This window comes from Ranitomeya imitator, chromosome 4, assembly GCF_032444005.1.
Source record: "Ranitomeya imitator isolate aRanImi1 chromosome 4, aRanImi1.pri, whole genome shotgun sequence".
In the NCBI taxonomy this organism is placed as follows: domain Eukaryota; kingdom Metazoa; phylum Chordata; class Amphibia; order Anura; family Dendrobatidae; genus Ranitomeya; species Ranitomeya imitator.
Window position 1 is genome coordinate 647464443 of NC_091285.1, and position 20943 is coordinate 647485385.

General features: G+C 42.5%; 1 protein-coding gene across 2 annotated transcripts in view; it reads left to right on the forward strand.

The window, feature by feature from the left end:
* The first annotated feature begins 2045 nt into the window (after positions 1–2045).
* Positions 2046–20943, forward strand: part of LOC138674327 (chromaffin granule amine transporter-like) — an 82414-nt gene continuing 63516 nt past the window's right edge. The window contains exons 1-2 of one of the 2 annotated variants that reach the window (XM_069762189.1): positions 2046–2164; position 2215. In XM_069762189.1, coding sequence (XP_069618290.1) covers positions 2081–2164; position 2215 — 85 coding nt within the window. In that variant the 5' untranslated portion in view covers positions 2046–2080. The remainder of the gene's footprint in view (positions 2165–2214; positions 2216–20943) is intronic. The other variant, XM_069762188.1, reaches the window with a different exon arrangement.

The following is a 20943-nucleotide window of genomic DNA, read 5'->3' on the forward strand; positions in this document are numbered from 1 at the left end:
GGTATAAGGCTCTGGCTCACAATGGCATTTTCCCCTTGGCAGTCCTACAAAATAGTATTCAGCACCAAAGGATTAATGCGCTGTGTGTGGTATAAGGCTCTGGATCAAGCTGATCTTTTCCCCTTGACAGTCCTACAATAGTATTCAGCACCAATGGATTAATGCTCTGTGCATGGTGTTTGGCTCTGGCTCAAGTTGGCCTTTTCCCCTTGGCAGTCCTACAATAATAGTATTCAGCACCAAAGGATTAATGCTCTGTGCGTGGGGTTAGGCTCTGGCTCAAGTTGATCTTTTCCTCTTGGAAGTACTAATCTGCCCAGAATGTTTTGCACAAGTCAGCATTGCAAAGTAGGGCTAATAAATAATAATATAATAATAATTTTATTTCTATAGCGCCAACATATTCCGCAGCACTTTACATTTTAGAGGGGACTTATACAGACAGTAGACATTACAGCATAACAATAAACACATAGATCAAAACAGATACCAAGAGGAATGAGAGCCCTGTTCGCAAGCTTACAATCTATGAGGAAAAAGGGGGGACAGGAAAAGAGGAGGCTTACACTAGACTAGGCTATAGTTAGTGCAAAATAAATCAGGATGTATCTGAAAAATTGCAATTATACCAAACACCAATGACATTTGCAGTCACTGCGGGGAGACATTTTCTCAAGTTGGTCTTTTCCCCTGAATCTATGCAGAATTTCTTGCATCCGAAGGACTAGTCTCAGGGTTCTCCTCCCCTTTTATCGTAAAAGGATAAGAACAGGGCTTTGACATTTGGCTCAAGTTGGCCTTTTCCCCTTAACAATATGAATCTCCAGAATTTCTTGTCTCCATAGGACTAGTCTCAAGGTTTTCCTCATCATTTATCGGAACAGGAGAAGAACAAGGCTTTGACTTTGGCTCAAGTTGGTCTTTTCCCCTTAAAGATCTGAATCTCTCCAGAATTTCCTGCCTCCAAAGGACTAGTCTGAAGCTTATGCTCCCTGTTTATCGGAATAGGAGAAGAACAGTGTTTGGACATTGGCTCAAGTTGGTCTTTTCCCCTTAACGATCTGAATCTCTCCAGAATTTCTTGCCTCCAAAGGACTAGTCTGAAGCTTATGCTCCCTGTTTATCGGAATAGAAGAAGAACAGTGTTTGGACATTGGCTCAAGTTGGTCTTTTCCCCTTAACGATCTGAATCTCTCCAGAATTTCTTGCCTCCAAAGGACTAGTCTGAAGCTTATGCTCCCTGTTTATCGGAATAGAAGAAGAACAGTGTTTGGACATTGGCTCAAGTTGGTCTTTTACCCTTAATGATCTGAATCTCTGCAGAATTTCCTGCCTCCAAAGGACTAGTCTGAAGCTTATGCTCCCTGTTTATTGGAATAGGAGAAGAATAGTGTTTGGACATGACATTGGCTCAAGTTGGTCTTTTCCCCTTAACGATCTGAATCTCTCCAGAATTTCCTGCCTCCAAAGGACTAGTCTGAAGCTTATGCTCCCTGTTTATCGGAATAGGAGAAGAACAGTGTTTGGACATTGGCTCAAGTTGGTCTTTTCCCCTTAACGATCTGAATCTCTCCAGAATTTCTTGCCTCCAAAGGACTAGTCTGAGGCTTCTGCTCCTTGGTTTATCGGAATTGGAGAAGAACAGGGTTTGTACATTGGCTCAAGTTGGTCTTTTCTCATTAACAATATTGGAATATCGGAATAGGAGACAAACACGGCTTGGACCTCCTCTCTCCCACTTTGATGATTGCTTCATTGCTCCCTACCAGCTATATCTAGTGATGTCCATATGATATATGCCAGGTGACTTACATCTGTCCATAAGGAGATTTCCTTTTCTCTTGTCACTCTTCAGGCACAAAAAATTGAGCACGTCAGCCTGTCCTAGGGAATCGTAGGGAAAAGCAAACACTGTTCAGTGACTCACATCCTACTATCTCTTTTTTCTCTCTGAGATGGAGGTGATAAACAGTGACAGAGAGCAGACTAGACAGTGCCTTATTAACCCTCTCTTCCCATGACGCACACGCTGGCTGCAGGGCGAAATCTGGAAGGTGGGTTACAATAAAGTGGCGATTGGATGGAGTATTTGATCTGGACTGACACAAGAGACAGACCAGCATCTCCCCAGCCATACCACAGTACCTCCGAATGTGTTCAGAAGGTAAGATCGCATCCTTACTGCTCTGCAGCTCTCCGATCAGTGCATAGAAGGGTCTATAGGATGGTGGTGGTAGTAGTGGTGATGATGGTGGCTACATAGGGCAATTCATCCATTCTTTCCGTTATCCATTGTAGTGGAAGAAAAGTTGATGAAAGTAATTATAAGGGTAGATATAATGGACTAAATGCTGTAGCAGAGCTGAATTTGTCATTAACTGTTTAGGGGAGTGTTCTGTAAAAAGCTCAGCTCTGCTACATCTGTCTAAAGGTGATAACTACTTTATAAACTTTTAGGTCCGTTTAGCAAATATTTATTATCTGCCTTCAGTGACCTGGAGTATAATCATAGACTGCGCACAACTTTATATTATTATGTATTACATATGCTTTTTTTAATATAGGGATAACGCTGTCATTTAAATAATTGGATTTCAATTTACTTGCACATTGCAATGGCTGCTGCAGTCCCATGTAAAAGCTTGCAAAAGAGATGGAAAAATCATGTTGTAAATGAAGGGGGGGGGGGAAGGTTCTGGATCTTTAAAAACTGTATATCCCTAAAGGTTATAGACAAGGGATGACATGGCCCCATTCTGATAGTAGGGGTATAATCTCTTCTCCAGCCCATAGCCGAAATCGATCCTGAAATAAATATCAGGAAGATTTATTTCATTAGTCTGATAGTATTGTGTCCATGGGGATAAGAGGCGCCATTGGTATCGGGTCGCGGCTTATCCCCTATCTCTGTCCCCAATGTAATTGCTTGCCCTTCCTACTGGAAATAATATGTATATTAATCTGCAGCACAAGATAATCCGAAATGAAGGGCTGCCGTAGGCTTCTTGTAGACCTGACTACATTTTGGAACCTTTGAATATTTTTTTTTTTTATTGTTTTGGTATTGAAAAATTTATAAAAGTAACATTAACATTTGCAATAGATGAAACTGATATAATCCTGAACATTTACAGTGCCTTGAAAAAGTATTCATACCCTGCACATTTTTCCACATTTTTTTCACGTTACACCCACAAACGTAAATTTTATTGGGATTTTATGTGATGTACCAACACTAAGTAACAAGTATTTGTGAAGTGTAAAGGAAATGATACGCGGTGTTCTAATTGTTTTAAATATATAAATCTGAAAATTGTGACGTGCATTTGTATTCAGCCCCCCTGAGTCAATACTTTGTAAGACCACGTTTCTCTGTAATTACTGCTGCGAGTCTTCTGGGGTCTGTCAATACATGTTCTGCACATCTACGGACCGATATTTGTCCCTTCTTCTTTCCACACTCGCTCAGTGAGATTGGATGGAGGCGTCTGTAAACAGTGATTTTCAAGTCTTTCCACAGATTATCGATGTCATTTAGGTCTGGACTGTGACTGGGCCATTCACACAAATAAATATGCTGTGATCTAAACCATCCATTGTAGCTCTGGCAGGATGTTTAGGGTCATTGTCCTGCCAGTAGGAGAACCTAAGCCCCAGTCTCAATTCTATTACAGCCTCTAACAGGCTTTCCTGCAGGATTGCCCTGTATTTATTTCCATCCAACTATCCATCAACTCTGACCAGCTTTCCTGTACCTGCTGAAGAAAAGCATCCCCGCAGCATGATGCTGCCACCACCATGTCTGACAGTGGGAATGGTGTTTTCTGGGTGATGTGCAATGTTAGCTTTCCACCACACATAGGGTGTCACGATCTATGTTTGGATCTGTGGCAGATCTGGTTTCCTTCAGATTAAAACGTTTTTTCCTTTCTGGTCATTGGGGGTTAATGCAGATTTCTCCCCCCGGTGGCCGCTGGTGATATTGCATTGCATTGCTGCTGGGTCAGCTGATGTTTGTGACCACTCCCACCTTCCTTTAAAAGGTCACCTGGTGCATCAGCTGACTGTTGGTTATACAGGTCCTTTGGATACCAACCTTGCTGGAATTGCTGCTTGCTAAGTGCTTTGGTTCTGCAGCTGAATCTCATTCCTGGTGCCTTACTCTGCTGTGCGGTGCATTGCAGCAAAGAAAGCTAAGTGTGGTGTTATTGTTTATTTGTCCCTTTGTTGTGTTACTCTCCTTGTGTTGTATTAGTGCAGTGGTGGGACCAGTGCTCTCACCTGCCAGTTCCCTACATAGGGATTAGAGCAGGGCAAGTGAGGGACAAGGTATTCTGGTTGGCGACGGGCTGAAAGAACCCCTATAGGGACGGTAGTAAGATCAGGGCACAGCCTCAGGTGAGTGCAGGAGGTGTCCATTTCCCATTCCCTACCGTCAGGGCCCTCCGTTGTTAAAGTGTCCCTGGTGTACCCTTGTGTGTTCCGTCGTTTTGTGACCGACCCATCAGGTCGTGTTACACCAGGATAGTCACTTTGTGACATAGGGTTTTGTATTTAACCCCAAAAGTTCTACTCATCTAAGTAGATCACCTTCTTCCACATGCTAGTTGTGTCCTCTAAATGGCTTTTTTCAAACTGTAAACAGGACTTCTTATGGCTTTCAAAAATGGCTTTCTTCTTGCCACTGTTTCATAAAGTCCAGATTTGTGGAGTATATGACTAATAGTTGTCCTCTGGACAGATTCTCCCACCTGAGCTGTGGATCTCTGCAGCTCCTCCAGAGTGACCATGGGCTCCTGGCGGCTTCTCTAATTAGTGATCTCCTTGCTTGGGATGTCAGTTTAGGTGGATTCTAAAAAAGTAATTCAATAATGCCAGGATTTGAGCAATTTATAATTTATCCTCTATGGAGAAATTGTGAAGTCCTCATTCTGAATCATTTCTTGCCAGTGTTGGACTAGGATGCCAAAGGCCCACAAGCAACATTCACTCTGTGGGCCTAATGTTCAGCTACACACAACGATTACATTACCCTCTTTCACAAAAGTAAATATTCATCTAAATACTGTAATAATAAACTGGCTAGCCTGATAATGAAATCAGATGTTTCCTGTGTATGTCCATAATGAAACAAGCTTATTGTGCGAACTGCTGCTCATATAGGTGTAGTGGGAGCCTTATCCTGCACAGGTCATTTGGGTCCCTGGTCAAAATTTGGACTTGCTCCCCCTCCCCCGCACATTGGTCCGATGCATGGGCCCTTTGAAGAATTCTAAATTCTATAAACACTGTGACAAAGTCACTGGTAAAGTACTGGAGGGGAGATTTGGCATCAGTAATGTGGAAGCCTCCAGCACACTAGGTGTTGTGAGGATTAAGCTAAGTTATATAAATGGGTTGGTTTTTATGTGGACATCCATAGAGTGGGTGGGAGGATGTCCACCTTATTTCCACCTGCAGAATCGGCACCGCCATCTGCTGACAGGACCTGTGTGATGTCACAGTTTTGCGTTCAGTCACATGGGGGAGGAGTCACATGGTCTTTGGCTTAAATAGCTTGGCTCCAGAGGCAGTCTTCGGTCAGCCGGTCTGGAGAAAGGATTCTCCAGTGGTTTGAGTCCAGAGGAGGAAAGACTGAACCTGTGGTGCTGCAGAGAGTGCAGCTCCCCGCAAACGTATGGACTATGTTGCAGCATTTTGTTTTCTTCATTGTTTTCACCTTCGTGTTGGCCCCATCATGGTATATATATCGCCCATCATTGTATATATGTCTCTTATCCTGGCATAGATATTAACCATCCGGGTATATTTCCTCCATTCTGCTGCTGTTTTTTAATGCATAGAAAAAGAAAAGATTCTACTCACCTTCCCTTCGCTCCCTGGCGGTGAGGCATCCTCTTCCGAAGCCGGCAGTTGACTTCAACGTGCACCACAATGGGAGCGCAAGACGTTACTGCCATGTGCCTAAAGTCCTTCACATGAGGAAAGAGACAAAGCAAATCAGAAAAACTATACTACATTTCTAATATTTCTAATATTATTATTAGTATATCTACTTCAGATTGGGATAGGATTTTGGAGATGGGAATACCAATTTAAGTCTACTGTCAACCTTAAAAACTACGAAACTATGAGTATGAATGGAATCGTACCAGTGGACGAAGCAATTCATTGCAATACGCACGTCGGGTGTGGTGGATGCCTGGACTACTAATTTATCTTTCTGGTAATGAATGTTACTTTTTTTTATTTTATATGTTCATCAAAGTGCTTAATTAACGAACAGGACTTACCTATCAGCTGTTTATCTGACTACTACTACTATTTGTTTAGAATTGTACTTTCCTTTAAAGGGAACCTGTCACCTGAATTTGGCGGGACAGGTTTGCGGTCATATGGGCAAGGTTTTCGGGTGTTTGATTCACCCTTTCCTTACCCGCTGGCTGCATGCTGTCCTCAATATTGGGTTGAAGTTCATTCTCTGTCCTCCGAAGTACACACCTGCGCAAGGCAATCTTGCTTAGGCCGGGGTCACACTTGCGAGTGCAATGCGAGAAACTCGCGCGAGTCTCTCACATCGATACCCGGCACTGCCGCCGGCACTCGGGACCTGAGTGTGCGGCTGCATGTATTTCTATTGTGTTTTATTAGCACATTAACACAGGCTGATCTCGTTTCAGATGCCCATTGATCAGTAATAGATCATTCAGTGCGCATAGACAGCCATTGTTCTCGGCAGCACAAGTCCTACTTATACAGCTGTCGAGAAGAGTGATCTTTCGTGCAAACCAGAAGATCATTTCAACCAACAAAGAAGCATTTTTGCTAATTTCTTGTGTGATCGGCGTCCTGTTTAAACTGCAAGATGTTCGGGAAATGACCTAGGAGAGCTCATTCATGATAATCGTGCAGTGTAAATGGACCTTATACAGCTGCACTGACCAGGCTTGTTTTACTACAGCTTATAATGGGTTAATAACAGCTTTCTCTGTTTTGGGAATTAACTATCAAGATTCACTTGTGTGAGAGAGGTGCCCAGAAGTAACATATATGCATACTGAAGAGCATGGATGGACACAGACAGCAGAGGGTCCCTATGCAAGAACTACAAATGGGTCCCTGTTATCCCAAAGGTCATAATAATAATAATAATAATCTTTATTTTTATATAGCGCTAACATATTCCGCAGCGCTTTACAGTTTTGCACACATTATCATCACTGTCCCCGATTGGGCTCACAATCTAGAATTCCTATCAGTATGTCTTTGGAATGTGGGAGGAAACCGGAGTGCCCGGAGGAAACCCACGCAAACACGGAGAGAACATACAAACTCTTTGCAGATGTTGTCCTGGGTGGGAATAGAACCCAGGACCCCAGCGCTGCAAGGCTGTAGTGCTAACCACTGCGCCACCGTGCTGCCCCTAGTAAAAACACCAAAATATTTTTCACTAATTCATTCTCTTACATGTAAACTGCCTTTAAGATGGAAGTGGACTCCTTAACCTATTGGGCCCCTGTGCATCTGCCCCGTTTGCCCCAATGGTATGTCCACCATTGCTGAAAAGGTTAATAGTGAATTAGAACTAAGTAGAGGTGAGCGGTTCGGTCCACTGCAAATCGACTTTGAGTTGAATGTCCTAAAATTTTTCGGTTCCGGCAAATTTGAATAACCCATAATTCAATCTACGTGGATGTAAAAAAAACAATGTCCAGCACCATTGCTCACTCTGCTGGAGATTGCAACAGTGAAAAAGTGGTCTCATGACGTCAGTCGCCAAGCGGGCTTCCATAAAATGCCTTGATGCTGTCAGAAAATAGGGTCAAGTGCGGCCAGTTTGTAAGGGATTATAAAAGATGAGGGTACGGCAAGTAGTGGGGAATTTTAGAGTCTTACAGCCGAGGGATAGAAAAAGGCCTAATCTGATTGTGGTGTAGTACTGAATCGCTAAAGCACCCTGAAAATGGGAGCGAAAGTCTTCACCTGAATAATGATCCCAATATTTAAGTGATATATTGAGGTGCTGGACCTGCAGAGTCAGTGTGTTCTGTAAATTGAATACTGCAGTAACAACACCATAAAAGAAACCTGTAATCTGACCAAACCGTGGGCAGCGTGAATCAGATGGTAACTTTCTGTTAACTCTCCGGTGTGTGAGATAAAATAAACCTTAAATATCCTACCAAGGCCAGGCTAGTCCAGCGCCAACCCCGGTCGGATCTTCCCACCCCGCTGTAGGTGATTGACAGATCTCACCTTATGTAAATCCCCTCTAGCAGTCTTGGGAAGAGCTGTCATAGCCTGGGCTCTGACAGGATAGTTAAAGTTTATAAAAATATATTTGGCTTCAATTGTGTCGCCGCCAGGATCTGATTTATGCTCCCCTCGGTTGTATATACACCAGTCCAAAAGTATCCTACAGTATGTGGTGTATATGCACAGGTTCCAGTGTCTTCAATGTACTGTACATATACTAGTCCCAGTGTATCCTATGTGATGTGTATATACACCACTCCCAATGTCTTCCATCTGATGTATATCGCAGTCTCAGTATCTCCTATGTGATGTATGCAGCCAGGCTCGGACTGGCCCACAGGGTAACAGGGGAATCCCCCGGTGGACCCCTGTGCAATGTGGGCCCTCAACCCCACTGTATGGGCAGTACTTGACATAATTCACTTGATTTGCTCTGTACAGAAAAAAGCAGCTTCTCATCATTCACTAACCACGCTACCCAGTTTATTATTGTATAGAGATATAGGTAAATTTGTGAACGAAGGTAGTATAATATTTGCATGCAGGTGAAAAGTGGGCCCCCCCAAAGTCAATATTATTTGTGGGCCCTTGTCACCCCAGTCCGACACTGGTTGTAGTGCTTGCTCAAGTGCTGTGACTGATTATAGTCTATGGGCATGCTCACATATACAGCTTTTTTTATAGATAAATTGACGCTATCCGTGAGGCATCATAATGCTGTCCACTTTTCAATGTCAAATAGGTAGAAGTTGGAAAATGTTGATCTTTTTCAATCCTTTCAAACAAAAAACGCACTTATGGTAAAAATGTACATCGTGACCAAAAAAATGACAAAAATCATTTAAAACTCATTGACCAAAATGTATCCATATAAGGGGATAGATATGATTTCTCATTGCAGTCCTTGAAGAGAAACACATCTTATGAGCCCAGTTTCCTACAGGAACCAGACTCCTAAATAAACTCTAGAAGAAAAGCAATAATATCTGAAGGCATCACAAAATGTGTCAGCTGAAGGAAACTAAATTTTAAAACGCATTCCTCTTAATGTATTGCAATTATCATATTATACGGCACTGTGTACTTACAATTGCTCATTTTTCCCTTCTGCCTTTCATTTTTCCCTTCTTCCCAGTTAATTATTTTCTTTTCTATTAAGTCTATGACATCATGTGAATAAAAACAGACTAGCTGAATCCTTCTAAGCTCTATGTAGAAACAGGAAGCCTCTCTTCCCTGCATGAGTCATCATTAGAACTATAATTCTACATCTATATAGAGCTAATGGAAAAGAGAAGAATTAGCTGGGTAGAAAAGCTAAATGAGCAATTGTAAGTGATATACAATATGATGATTGCAATATACTGTATTAAGAGGAAAAAAAACTTTCAAAAAAGTTTCCTGAATAAATGAGATTCCATGCTGTCAAAATAGCATTTTTCGGTGCCATCAGGACACTATGTAGGTCTGTTACTGTTTTACAAATTGCATTTCTTGCAATCAGTGAAGTTACTCCGGATGGGTGCTTTATGTACCTGATTTAAATGCATGGAGTAATTCAATTCCCCTGTGTTACACCCTTCCCAATTTGCTGTCCAGGAAGGAGGCACTGATGCCTCTTGCCCACAACCTGCAGTTGCACAGACACAACAGTCAGTAACCACGTCCAGTCCAGCGTTCAGTTCTCCCTTGTCAGCATATATGTCCGTTCACAAATTGTTAGTTAGATAGGGCATATATATTCTTTAGCACTTTACATTGTCTGGTGCCGGACAAAGACCATTGCTGGCTTTTAGAGGCTCCTAAAGGAGACTTGTGTCTCTTTCTTAAACTGTCACTTCTCTTAAATTTTCAAAATTTTGGTCGAAAAAAAATGGTGATGGGTATTGGCCAGTTTCTGTACATTTTAAACAGCTCCTGGCTAGCTACTAGAGGGGGGCATTATAGCACACTGAGATTAGAGATAGGAACTCAGGAACAGTAACAGTTAGGAGTGGCCAACTGTGGGTAAGACAGGAGGATTTCCTGGTTTTGGGTCAGTCAGGCTAGGGAGCCCAGGCAGGTCAGCTGGGCCTGTGTAACGTAAGGTAACGTTAAGGGTGAAGCTCAGTCATCCAGAATAGCAGAAGCGAGAGCAGCAGAAACAGCAGAAGTGAGAGCAGAGGTGATAGCAGAAGTCACCGCAGAACAGAAACGCAGGTCGTTCCAAAACGTGGCAGCTTTCTACTTGAGCAGATGCCCTTATGTCTGGGGCAAAACGGACAAGGGAATTCCTGAACGTAGCAAAGCTGTACAGTGGTACGCTGTAGTACTGGTTGGGACGGGACAAACCGGGTACAACCTAAAGGACATAGGGAAGAGCACAGGGAAAGCGAAGGATGTGAACTGTGCAGAACTGTGTAACTGATGTGGAAATGCTGCGATTGGAAACAAACAAAGTTCTATGTTTTAAGTTGGAATTGGACTTTGTCTCTTTATGTGAAGAAGTGTCCCTGGGTCTAAGGGAGGCCTCTGAGAACCAGGCAAGTGAGACAGTGGGACTGTGCATATGTGATGCTGGTGGTCATGGCACGCTAAGGCTATATTCACACTTTGCGGATTTTGCTGCGGATCCGCAGCGGATTTGACCGCTGCGGATCCGCAGCAGTTTCCCATGAGTTTACATTTCAATGTAAACCTATGGGAAACAAAAAACGCTGTGCACATGCTGCAGAAAAATCCGCGCGGAAACGCTGCGGATTACATTCCGCAGCATGTCACTTCTTTTCTGCGGATTTTCAGCTGCTCCAATAGAAAACTGCAGTTGAAAATCCGCAGAAGAAAACGCAGTAAAAACCGCGATAAATCCGCAGTAAAAACCGCGATGGGTTTTCACTGCGGATTTTGCAATTCCGCTGCGGAAAAATCCGCAGTGGAATCTGCAAAGTGTGCACATAGCCTAAAGCAGACACCTATGTGGGCCATGATTACGGCCCTGGCTGCCGATCACAGTACAGCGCTTATTCATATCCGTGGATTGTCGGTTACTGCAGGGTATAACAGCCGTCCAGAGGCAAGAGCGAGACAGGTTCTCTGTAACCACACTGACCAAGAGGATCACGGACAAAGGACACCCCTATATTCCTTAGTATTCTTCAAGATACCATATCAAAATGTTTTGTTTTGGGGGTTTTTGTGTACTTTTTCTTAGCTGGACAATCTCATAATTTAGACCACAAATTCTCTCCCATTGGCAGCAGACTTGTCTCTCATCTCCCATCTCACAATCAGTGAAATTACCCTCTAAGGGTATGCTTCTACGATGAGTATTTGGTGAGATTTTGACGCTGTAGATATCCTGCAGAATTTCATTCTTCAACTTGCCAGATTAGGTTATTTCTGTTTCTTCGTTGCCTTTTGACTGTTTTTTAGATGTTTTTTTTGCATTTTTTTCAGTTTCGCTCTTGCTTCTTTTTGAATATAATTTTTTAAACTAAAATTACTTTGTTTTCTAAACTTCCTGTTTGCTGTGAGCTTTGATAATGCTTTATTGATAATGTTATGTGTACATGTGGATTACATCCATTTTTTTTGCTGCTGAAATGTAATAAAAACCCATATGAATTTTTTATATGCGAATATTCGGCATCTCATTAAAGTGTATGGGGAAATCCTGCAAATAAAACACATAATTTGCAAGATTTCAAAAATTCAACACACCTCAATTTTTGTAGTATTAAAAAAAGTAAACAAGTGCAAGAACGGTAAAGGATCCAGCTTCCAGAATATACAGTAATTTTTTAATTTAACCCATTAACAAAGTGAAAAAATATACAAACTTTGCAAAAGGTTGACGTGAACACTTTCTATGAGAACCAACGCGTTTCAAATGTTACAACGTTTTTAGTCCTGGTTCGAAATGCATCGGTTTTATGAAGGGTATTCAGAAAGTGAAATCTCTGTTCCCCTGTACTTTACACACTCTCCCTTGCTCCAGGGCTGAATCTCTGGTGCCACCCATGGTATCTGTTATTGTCTGCAGTGCTGACTTCACATTGACAGCGTTGCAGACAATTAGTGAGCTCAGCAGCTTATGATGTCAACTCAAACAGAATCACTGAGCTAAGTTACTGACTGCAGCACTGTCATCGATGTAAAGATGAAGTCAGTAAGGATTTACAACACTTTTACATGGTGATATTTTGCATCAGTATTTGTTAACAGACTCCAGGAGTGGACCCAAAACACAGAAGAGGTGAAAGTCATTCAGTTATTATTTTTCTCAGTGTTTGCTCCTGTCTGTTTTTTTTAACTGACAAATACTGATGTAAAATACTGGCCAAAATACTCACTGTGTGAATGAGGCAAGGAAGCTGCTTGTAATCGTGCTCTCATATAAGTCCTTATTCCAATGATGAGTGCACAATTGCTTGTCCTCTCTGCTCCATGATATTCAGCAGAGCAGGAGCAACACCTGGGGCAAAACTGTGGCCGGCAGATGTCCGGCCCTATGACACAGTGACATGTGATGGACCTCGACTCCCAAACAAAATGAATCACACAGACGCACACAAAATAAATACACAAAGCATTGTAATTAGGTGTCAAATGTTCTCAATTTTATTTACATTCACAGGACACCAAAAAAGGTACAACCCCCGTCTCACGAAGAGTCACCCTTCAGCACTCAGGAGAGGAAAAACCCCTGTGGTGGAAACCTCTAGGAGACCATGGCTGAAGGATCGCCCTTCCCTTGGGCTTAGCGAATTATTGCCGATATATAACAGATGTAACAAGTTTTAACATTTGTGCATTTTACCAGATTTACAGAGAACGACACAACAAATATAGACTATAAATGCGATAAATTGGATGTGGGAGAGATCTGGCTGCGATATCGGTCACCACATTGGTTGTTAAACCCAATTTAGTTGATCTGATTGCCCAGATGGATGAACCGTTTCTTCCTTACAGATCCAGGTCCACCTCTCATAAATTTAGAATTTTGGTTGCAGGGATTGTTCATAATGGATAACCCCTAATAGGAGAAATACCTCCTCCCCCCCTTCTCCCATCTCAATTTATCAACCATTAAAGTCATAGGTGCTTCCATGAACTCCCAAAGGAGAGCCGCTCTTTGTAGAGGGTAGCAGAAGGGGATCCTGTGCTGGGGACCCCCCTTGGTTACCTTCCCATGCCCTGGGGGTGTCTAAAGCAGACAACCCCTTTCCCTGCTAGAACCTCCAAATTTCACCAAGGTCGCACATTACATGGGGTGTCAAGCTCGGCGTCCTCAGGTGCATCAGTAATGGTGCTGATCGTGGCAGTGCAGCCTTCTATTATGGAACATTCTTTATCACACTTGTTTATGACCTCATAACAGTTATCATGGTTACTACAGGGGCTATTACTAATGCAGGACCCAAGTATTAACCCTTTCATCATTGGTAATTCACTTCATTATAGAGGCAAATAACTGTACTTACAGTATTACCAAGCAGGCGCCTATCATTATGGCCTCACTTAGGCACCATAAGAAATACAGATTAAACGTGCAAGTGTTTCAGGAGTGTTTTGCACTTTTTAAATCCAGAGATTGGATTTATAGCTAGCACTTTACACAGAAAAAAATAAGGGTAAATTACTTGTAAAATAATATTATAGAGAATTACATATCAAACATTTTCCTAATGTACAGTTCACATTATTACATAGGTTAAAAAAGACCTAGGACCATCAAGTTCAACCTATCTTCAAAGTTATATAGTTTATATTTCTAGATTATTTATAACTCACAATGTCATGTTTTGTTAAAACGCATCCAGACCTTTTTTAAATGCTGTTATAGTAACTGCCATTACTAGCTCTTGTGGTCGGCTTTCCAGTCTGATTGCTCTTACTGTAAAGAACCCTTTCCTATTTATCTGCTATAATTGTCTTTCTTCCATGTGTAACAATTTTCTCAGTGTCTTCTATGTGAAGTTTACAATAGTCTTAGTGTGTCCTATGTGATGTATATACCTCAGTCTGTGCCTCCTATGTGATCTATACATCGGAGGCTTTGTATCCCCTATGTGATGTATACAGCAGCCTCAGTGTATTCTTTGTGATGTATTCACCAGCTTAGTGTCTCCTATGTGATGTACATATGTAAGGGGGACAACAGCACTGAGGGTACCTGCCTGCCGGGTCCGGAACTGAAAAGGCTGCATCCTCTGTTCTCGGGGGGAAGCTGTAGCAATGCGGACCTTCCTCTGTTGCCTGGGGGAAGCTGGAGTGAGGTGGACCTTCCTCCTGACTGAGGAGGGCTGGGATACAAAAGGGTGAAAGAGCATGCAGCAGAGAAGTTGGTGCCAACCCAGAGCAGCGCGCAGAGAGGTGAGCGGCGCGCTCTGCTTCTTGTTCCCCCACCGAGAAAGAGGGACTGCGGTATTCTGTCTCCCGTTATTGACCCAGCCTGTTTACCCACTCAGTTTCACTTCACTATCCCTGTTTTGTGAACCGGTGCTGCCTATCCCGACCGTCTGACCATGGTTCTGTCTCACCCTCCTGTACCTCGTACTCGCGCTTCAAACCTGTGCCTAATGTCTACCAACAGTCCAGCCTATCCTCACCATTAGAAGCCCTAGTGAAGACCCGATAGACACTTAAGGTACCGTCACACTAGACGATATCGCTAGCGATCCGTGACGTTGCAGCGTCCTCGCTAGCGATATCGTCCAGTGTGACAGGCAGCAGCGATCAGGCCCCTGCTGGGAGATCGCTGGTCGGGGAAGAAAGTCCAGAACTTTATTTCGTCGCTGGACTCCCCGTAGACATCGCTGAATCGGCGTGTGTGACACCGATTCAGCGATGTCTTTGCTGGTAACCAGGGTAAACATCGGGTAACTAAGCGCAGGGCCGCGCTTAGTAACCCGATGTTTACCCTGGTTACCATCCTAAAAGTAAAAAAACAAACAGTACATACTTACCTACCGCTGTCTGTCCTCCAGTGCTGTGCTCTGCTCTCCTCCTGCTCTGGCTGTGAGCGTCGGTCAGCCGGAATGCAGAGCGGTGACGTCACCGCTCTGCTTTCTGGCTGCCCGGAGCTCACAGCCAGACCAGAGAAGCAGAGCGCCGAGGACAGACAGCGGTAGGTAAGTATGTAGCGTTTGTTTTTTTACTTTTTAGGATGGTAACCAGGGTAAACATCGGGTTACTAAGCGCGGCCCTGCGCTTAGTTACCCGATGTTTACCCTGGTTACCGGGGACCTCGGGATCGTTGGTCGCTGGAGAGCTGTCTGTGTGACAGCTCTCCAGCGACCAAACAGCGACGCTGCAGCGATCCGGATCGTTATCGGTATCGCTGCAGCGTCGCTATGTGTGACGGTACCTTTAGTCACGCTCCTCCAGTATAAGCCCAGCCCGTGGTGCAGTGGGTCCACACCCACCAGCATTACACATTGCAAGAGTGGAAAACCTTTAATTTGTAAAAAATTAATTAGGCATGGATCAGTGCCAACTTTCAATTTACTGGTATTTTTAAACGCCTTGGGCACAGCTATCGCTTCTTCGTTTAGCAAAGACCAAAGCTCTTGACTTTTCCCAAACAGATAATTTTTTCCCCACCTGTGTGAGAAAGCCGCAACTTGTTTTGTTTGAACAGCCTGCGTATAAACCAAGGCTGTGCAGTCAGTATAAAATGGACAGACTCAGACTCCTAAAATCTATATATACAATCATGGCCAAAAGTATTGACACCCCTGCAATTCTGTCAGATAATACTAAGTTTCTTCCTGAAAATGATTGCAAACACAAATTATTGGTATTATTATCTTCATTTAATTTGTCTTAAATGAAAAAAACACAAAAAGAATTGTCCTAAAGCCAAATTGGATATAATTTCACACCAAACATAAAAAAGGGGGTGGACAAAAGTATTGGCACCCTTCAAAAAATCATGTGATGCTTCTCTAATTTGTGTAATTAACAGCACCTGTAACTTACCTGTGGCACCTAACAGGTGTTGGCAATAACTAAATCACACTTGCAGCCAGATGACATGGATTAAAGTTGACTCAACCTCTGTCCTGTGTCCTTGTGTGTACCACATTGAGCATGGAGAAAAGAAAAAAGACCAAAGAACTGTCTGAGGACTTGAGAAACCAAATTATGAGGAAGCATGAGCAATCTCAAGGCTACAGGTCCATCTCCAAAGACCTGAATGTTCCTGTGTCTACCGTGCGCAGTGTCATCAAGACATTTAAAGCCCATGGCACTGTGGATAACCTCCCTAGATGTGGACGGAAAATAAAAATTGACAAGAGATTTCAACGCAAGATTGTGGGGATATTGGATAAAGAACCTCGACTAACATCTAAACAAGTTCAAGCTGCCTTGCAGTCCAAGGGTACAACAGTGTCAACCCGTACTATCCGTCGGCGTCTAAATGAAAAGGGACTGTATGGTAGGAGACCCAGGATGATTCCACATCTTACCCCAAGACATAAAAAAGCCAGGCTGGAGTTTGACAAAACTTACCTGAAAAAGCCTAAAACGTTTTGGAAGAATGTTGTCTGGTCAGATGAGACAAAAGTAAAGCTTTTTGGGCTAAGGCATCAACATAGAGTTTACAGGAGAAAAAAAGAGGCATTCAAAGAAAAGAACACGGTCCCTACAGTCAAACATGGCGGAGGTTCCCTGATGTTTTGGGGTTGCTTTGCTGCCTCTGGCACTGGACTGCTTGACCGTGTGCATGGCATATTGAAGTCTGAAGACTACCAATAAATTTTTCAGCATAATGTAAGGCCAAGTGTGAGAAAGCTGGGTCTCCCTCAGAGGTCATGGGTCTTCCAGCAGGACAATGACCCAAAACACCCTTCAAAAAGCACTAGAAAATGGTTTGAGAGAAAGCACTGGAGACTTCTAAGGTGGCCAGCAATGAGTCCAGACCTGAATCCCATAGAACACCAGTGGAGAGATCTAAAATTGGTTGTTTGGAGAAGGCACCCTTCAATTATCAGCGACCTGGAGCAGTTTGCCAAAGAAGAATGGTCTAAAATTCCAGCAGAGCATTGTAAGAAACTCATTGATGGTTACCGGAAGCGGTTGGTCGCAGTTATTTTGGCTAAAGGTTGTGCAACCAAGTATTAGGCTGAGGGTGCCAATACTTTTGTCTGGTCCATTTTTGGAGTTTTGTGTGAAATGATCAATGTTTTGCTTTTTGCTTCATTCTCTTTTGTGTTTTTCATTTAAGACAAACTAAATGAAGATAATAATACCAAATAATTTGTGTTTACAATCATTTTCAGGAAGAAAATAAGTATTATTTGACAGAATTGCAGGTGTGTCAATACTTTTGGCCATGACTGTATAATTGTCTAAGGGTCACTTCCGTCTGTCTGTCTGTCTTTCTGTCTGTCACGGATATTCATTGGTCGCGGCCTCTGTCAGTCATGGAAATCCAAGTCGCTGATTGGTCATGGCAAAACAGTCACGACCAATCAGCGACGGGCACAGTCCGGAAGAAAATGGCTGCTCCTTCCTCCCCGCAGTCAGTGCCCGCTCCGGACTCCCCCCCGGTCAGCGCTCACACAAGGTTAATGACAGTGTTGACCGCGGTGTAACGCACTCGGCACTGCTATTAACCCTGTGTGACCAACTTTTTACTATTCATGCTGCCTATGCAGCATGAATAGTAAGAATATCTAATGTTAAAAATAATTAAAAAAAATAAAAAATACTTACATACTCACCCTCCGGAGCCTCGGTTACCAATGTTCCTCACGACGCCCCTGTGACCGCTGCATGCATTGCGGTCTCGCGAGATGATGACGTGCAGTCTCGCGAGACCGCTACGTCATCATCTCGCGAGACTGTAATGCAATCTTCAGACCGGAGCGCGCGAGGAGCATCGGTAACCGGCCGCTTCGATCCGCAGGCTCCGGAAGGTGAGTATGTAACTATTTTTTATTTTAATTCTTTTTTTAACAGGGATATGGAGCATACTATGTGACTGGCCAATATACTACGTGACTGGCCAATATACTACGTGACTGGGCAGTATACTACGTGGCTCTGTGCTGTATACTATGTGGCTCTGTGCTGTATACTACGTGGCTCTGTGCTGTATACTACGTGACTGGGCAAAATACTATGTGGCTGGGCAATATACTATGTGACTGGCCAAGCTGGGCAAAATACTACGTAGCTGGGCAATATACTATGTGACTGGGCAATATACTATGTGAACTACGTGGCTGGGCAATATACTATGTGGCTGGACAATATACTACGTGGCTGGGCAATATACTACGTGGCTGGGCAATATACTATGTGGCTGGGCAATATACTACGTGGGCTGTGCAATATACTACGTGGACATGCATATTCTAGAATACCCGATGCGTTAGATCGGCCCACCATCTAGTATATAATAAATTGGGTTCAGTGCAGGATGTGCTGTAAATGTTTTCATAAGAATTTGGGAACGCTATGAAATATCCTATAAATGTCTGTCCTGTTCCTGATCTAAGGATCTGGGCTTTTAGCTGAGATGAATCTGTGCTGCACTTTATGCACATGCTCAGTAGTGAGGCAGGGCAGTTGTGGAGTTGGGATTTGGACTGGGACTCAAGGCAATTAAGGAGTGAAAGTCAGAGATTTGGTTTACCGAGGATGTGTTTGTGCTAAAGAGCTCGATAAAGTGCAAGGAAACCTCAAAATGTTATACACATCTTTTTTGATTAATTAGAGGCTTTATATCATTGAGTTTTGAGGCGGATTTATTTGCCGAAAATCAAATTTGTGTTGAAAATTCGGTGATGCTAGTGGATTTGAATTTTAAAAGACACACTCATCCTTAGAACTAAATAAATGTACCCATTATTTTATTATCATTGTTCTGGTACTCAGTATAAATTTAACATGTGAATGTCCTAAAGGCAAATCTTTAAAAAGTACTGGATTTTTTTTTCTTTCATCCCTATCCAAAGAAAAAAATAATAAAAAGATTACAATAAATGTTACGTGCTTCAATATGGTGCCATTAAAAAATATTAGTCATCAAGAGACCTATAAAAGCTGAGATTTGGAGAGATGCTTGTTGGGTCCTCACCTTTGAGATCCAGTGGAGCATTTGTAGGAATTGGTCAGTGTGTGATCACCTGCTATTTTTTGCTTTTATCGCTTACCTGGTTTTAGCTCATTACCACTTGGGCAGAGCTCTAATTTGTGGCAACAATTTAGCCACAATGACTACAGGGAGTCTGTAGTAGTCTGAGACACGCCTCCTGTCTCATGATTGGTTCAGGCTACCGACCCCTCCCCCTGCAGCTCCGCCCAATCTGAACGATTGCTATGTATAATACAAGCACAGCAGAGGCCGATCAGGAATACGGTGCACGGACAACTGATTTCCAGGACGACTTCTGAAGATAGAGGATTAGACAACACCTTGATAAACAGCTGTGTCTTTTTGGTAGATGACATATAAACATTAATTTGCCTGAAGGAGTGTGCATAAAAAAGCATATATTTATACTGAAAAGGTTATACAGTAAATAGAAGCTAAATAACTATACTATAATTTATTATCTTCGCCATTATATGAACCTCCATAAAAAATGTAATGTGAATTAAAAAAAAAAGATGCAATGTGAATGTAAAAACAAATCCTAAAAAAACAATTTTTTTTATCCCAATCCCCCCAAAAAAAACATTACCCCCACCACCACCCCAGACAAATAGATTTCAATACATTATATTGAAATTGTCGGAGTCTTCGCCCTTGAGACAAAAGTAATCATGCATAATGATTCGATTTACCTACAGAGCGTGATCACCTGCCTTATTTCCTCCAGCTCTTGCTGAATGCCTGTTTTTAGCTCTTCCCCACTTTTACAGAGGTGTAATCTGTGACTGCAACTTATATGCCATGTCTACAGGGAGACCATGGGAGACTGAGACACACCTCCTGTCTTATGATTGGTTCAGGCTGGCCCCTCCCATGGTAGTCCTGCCCCCCTTCTTAAATAAAACAACCGGAGCAGAAAGTCCGTGCATGTGTAGCTCATTTCCAGTGCAGCAATAGTAAATATCCTACTATAATGCATCTTTATCACTTTACTATTTAATTTTGTGTATTACATTGCACCAAATTTCTAGAGATCTAACCTTAGAATTGCATTGATGTTAACCTTTTGCATATACTGTACATACAGTATCATCATTCCTTGTTAGTTTTTTGCTACCTCTTATATTGTTTTCTATTCATCATTCTGTGTCTCTCATGGGCCTCCCCTTGCTTTCATTGCTTCTTGATTTTAATTATTATCTTTTCATTTGTATTATATAGTTGTGTACCTCAAATAAAAAATACTTTTTGTTTATATACCTTTGTTTCATTTCTGATTGTTATGGAGTAACACTTATATGATATTTTGGCCTTGCTCTTTTTATTCTCATTTATATTGCCTTTACAGTTTTCTAGCATTGGTACAGTAATTCTAAACAAGAAAAATAATGTGAAAATTGTTTCTTCAGAGAGAAAGACGACTTGAACGCTAGAGCCACCTATTGGAAGTAGCCATCCTACAAATCTTTATCGACCCTTTAACGAGCCTTGCAGTATGACTTAGGATAAAAGTCAATCAGAATCTTAGTTTGTCATATTTCAAGGCTCGTTAGAGGGTTGATATTGACTTGTAGGATTGCTACCTCCAATAGGTG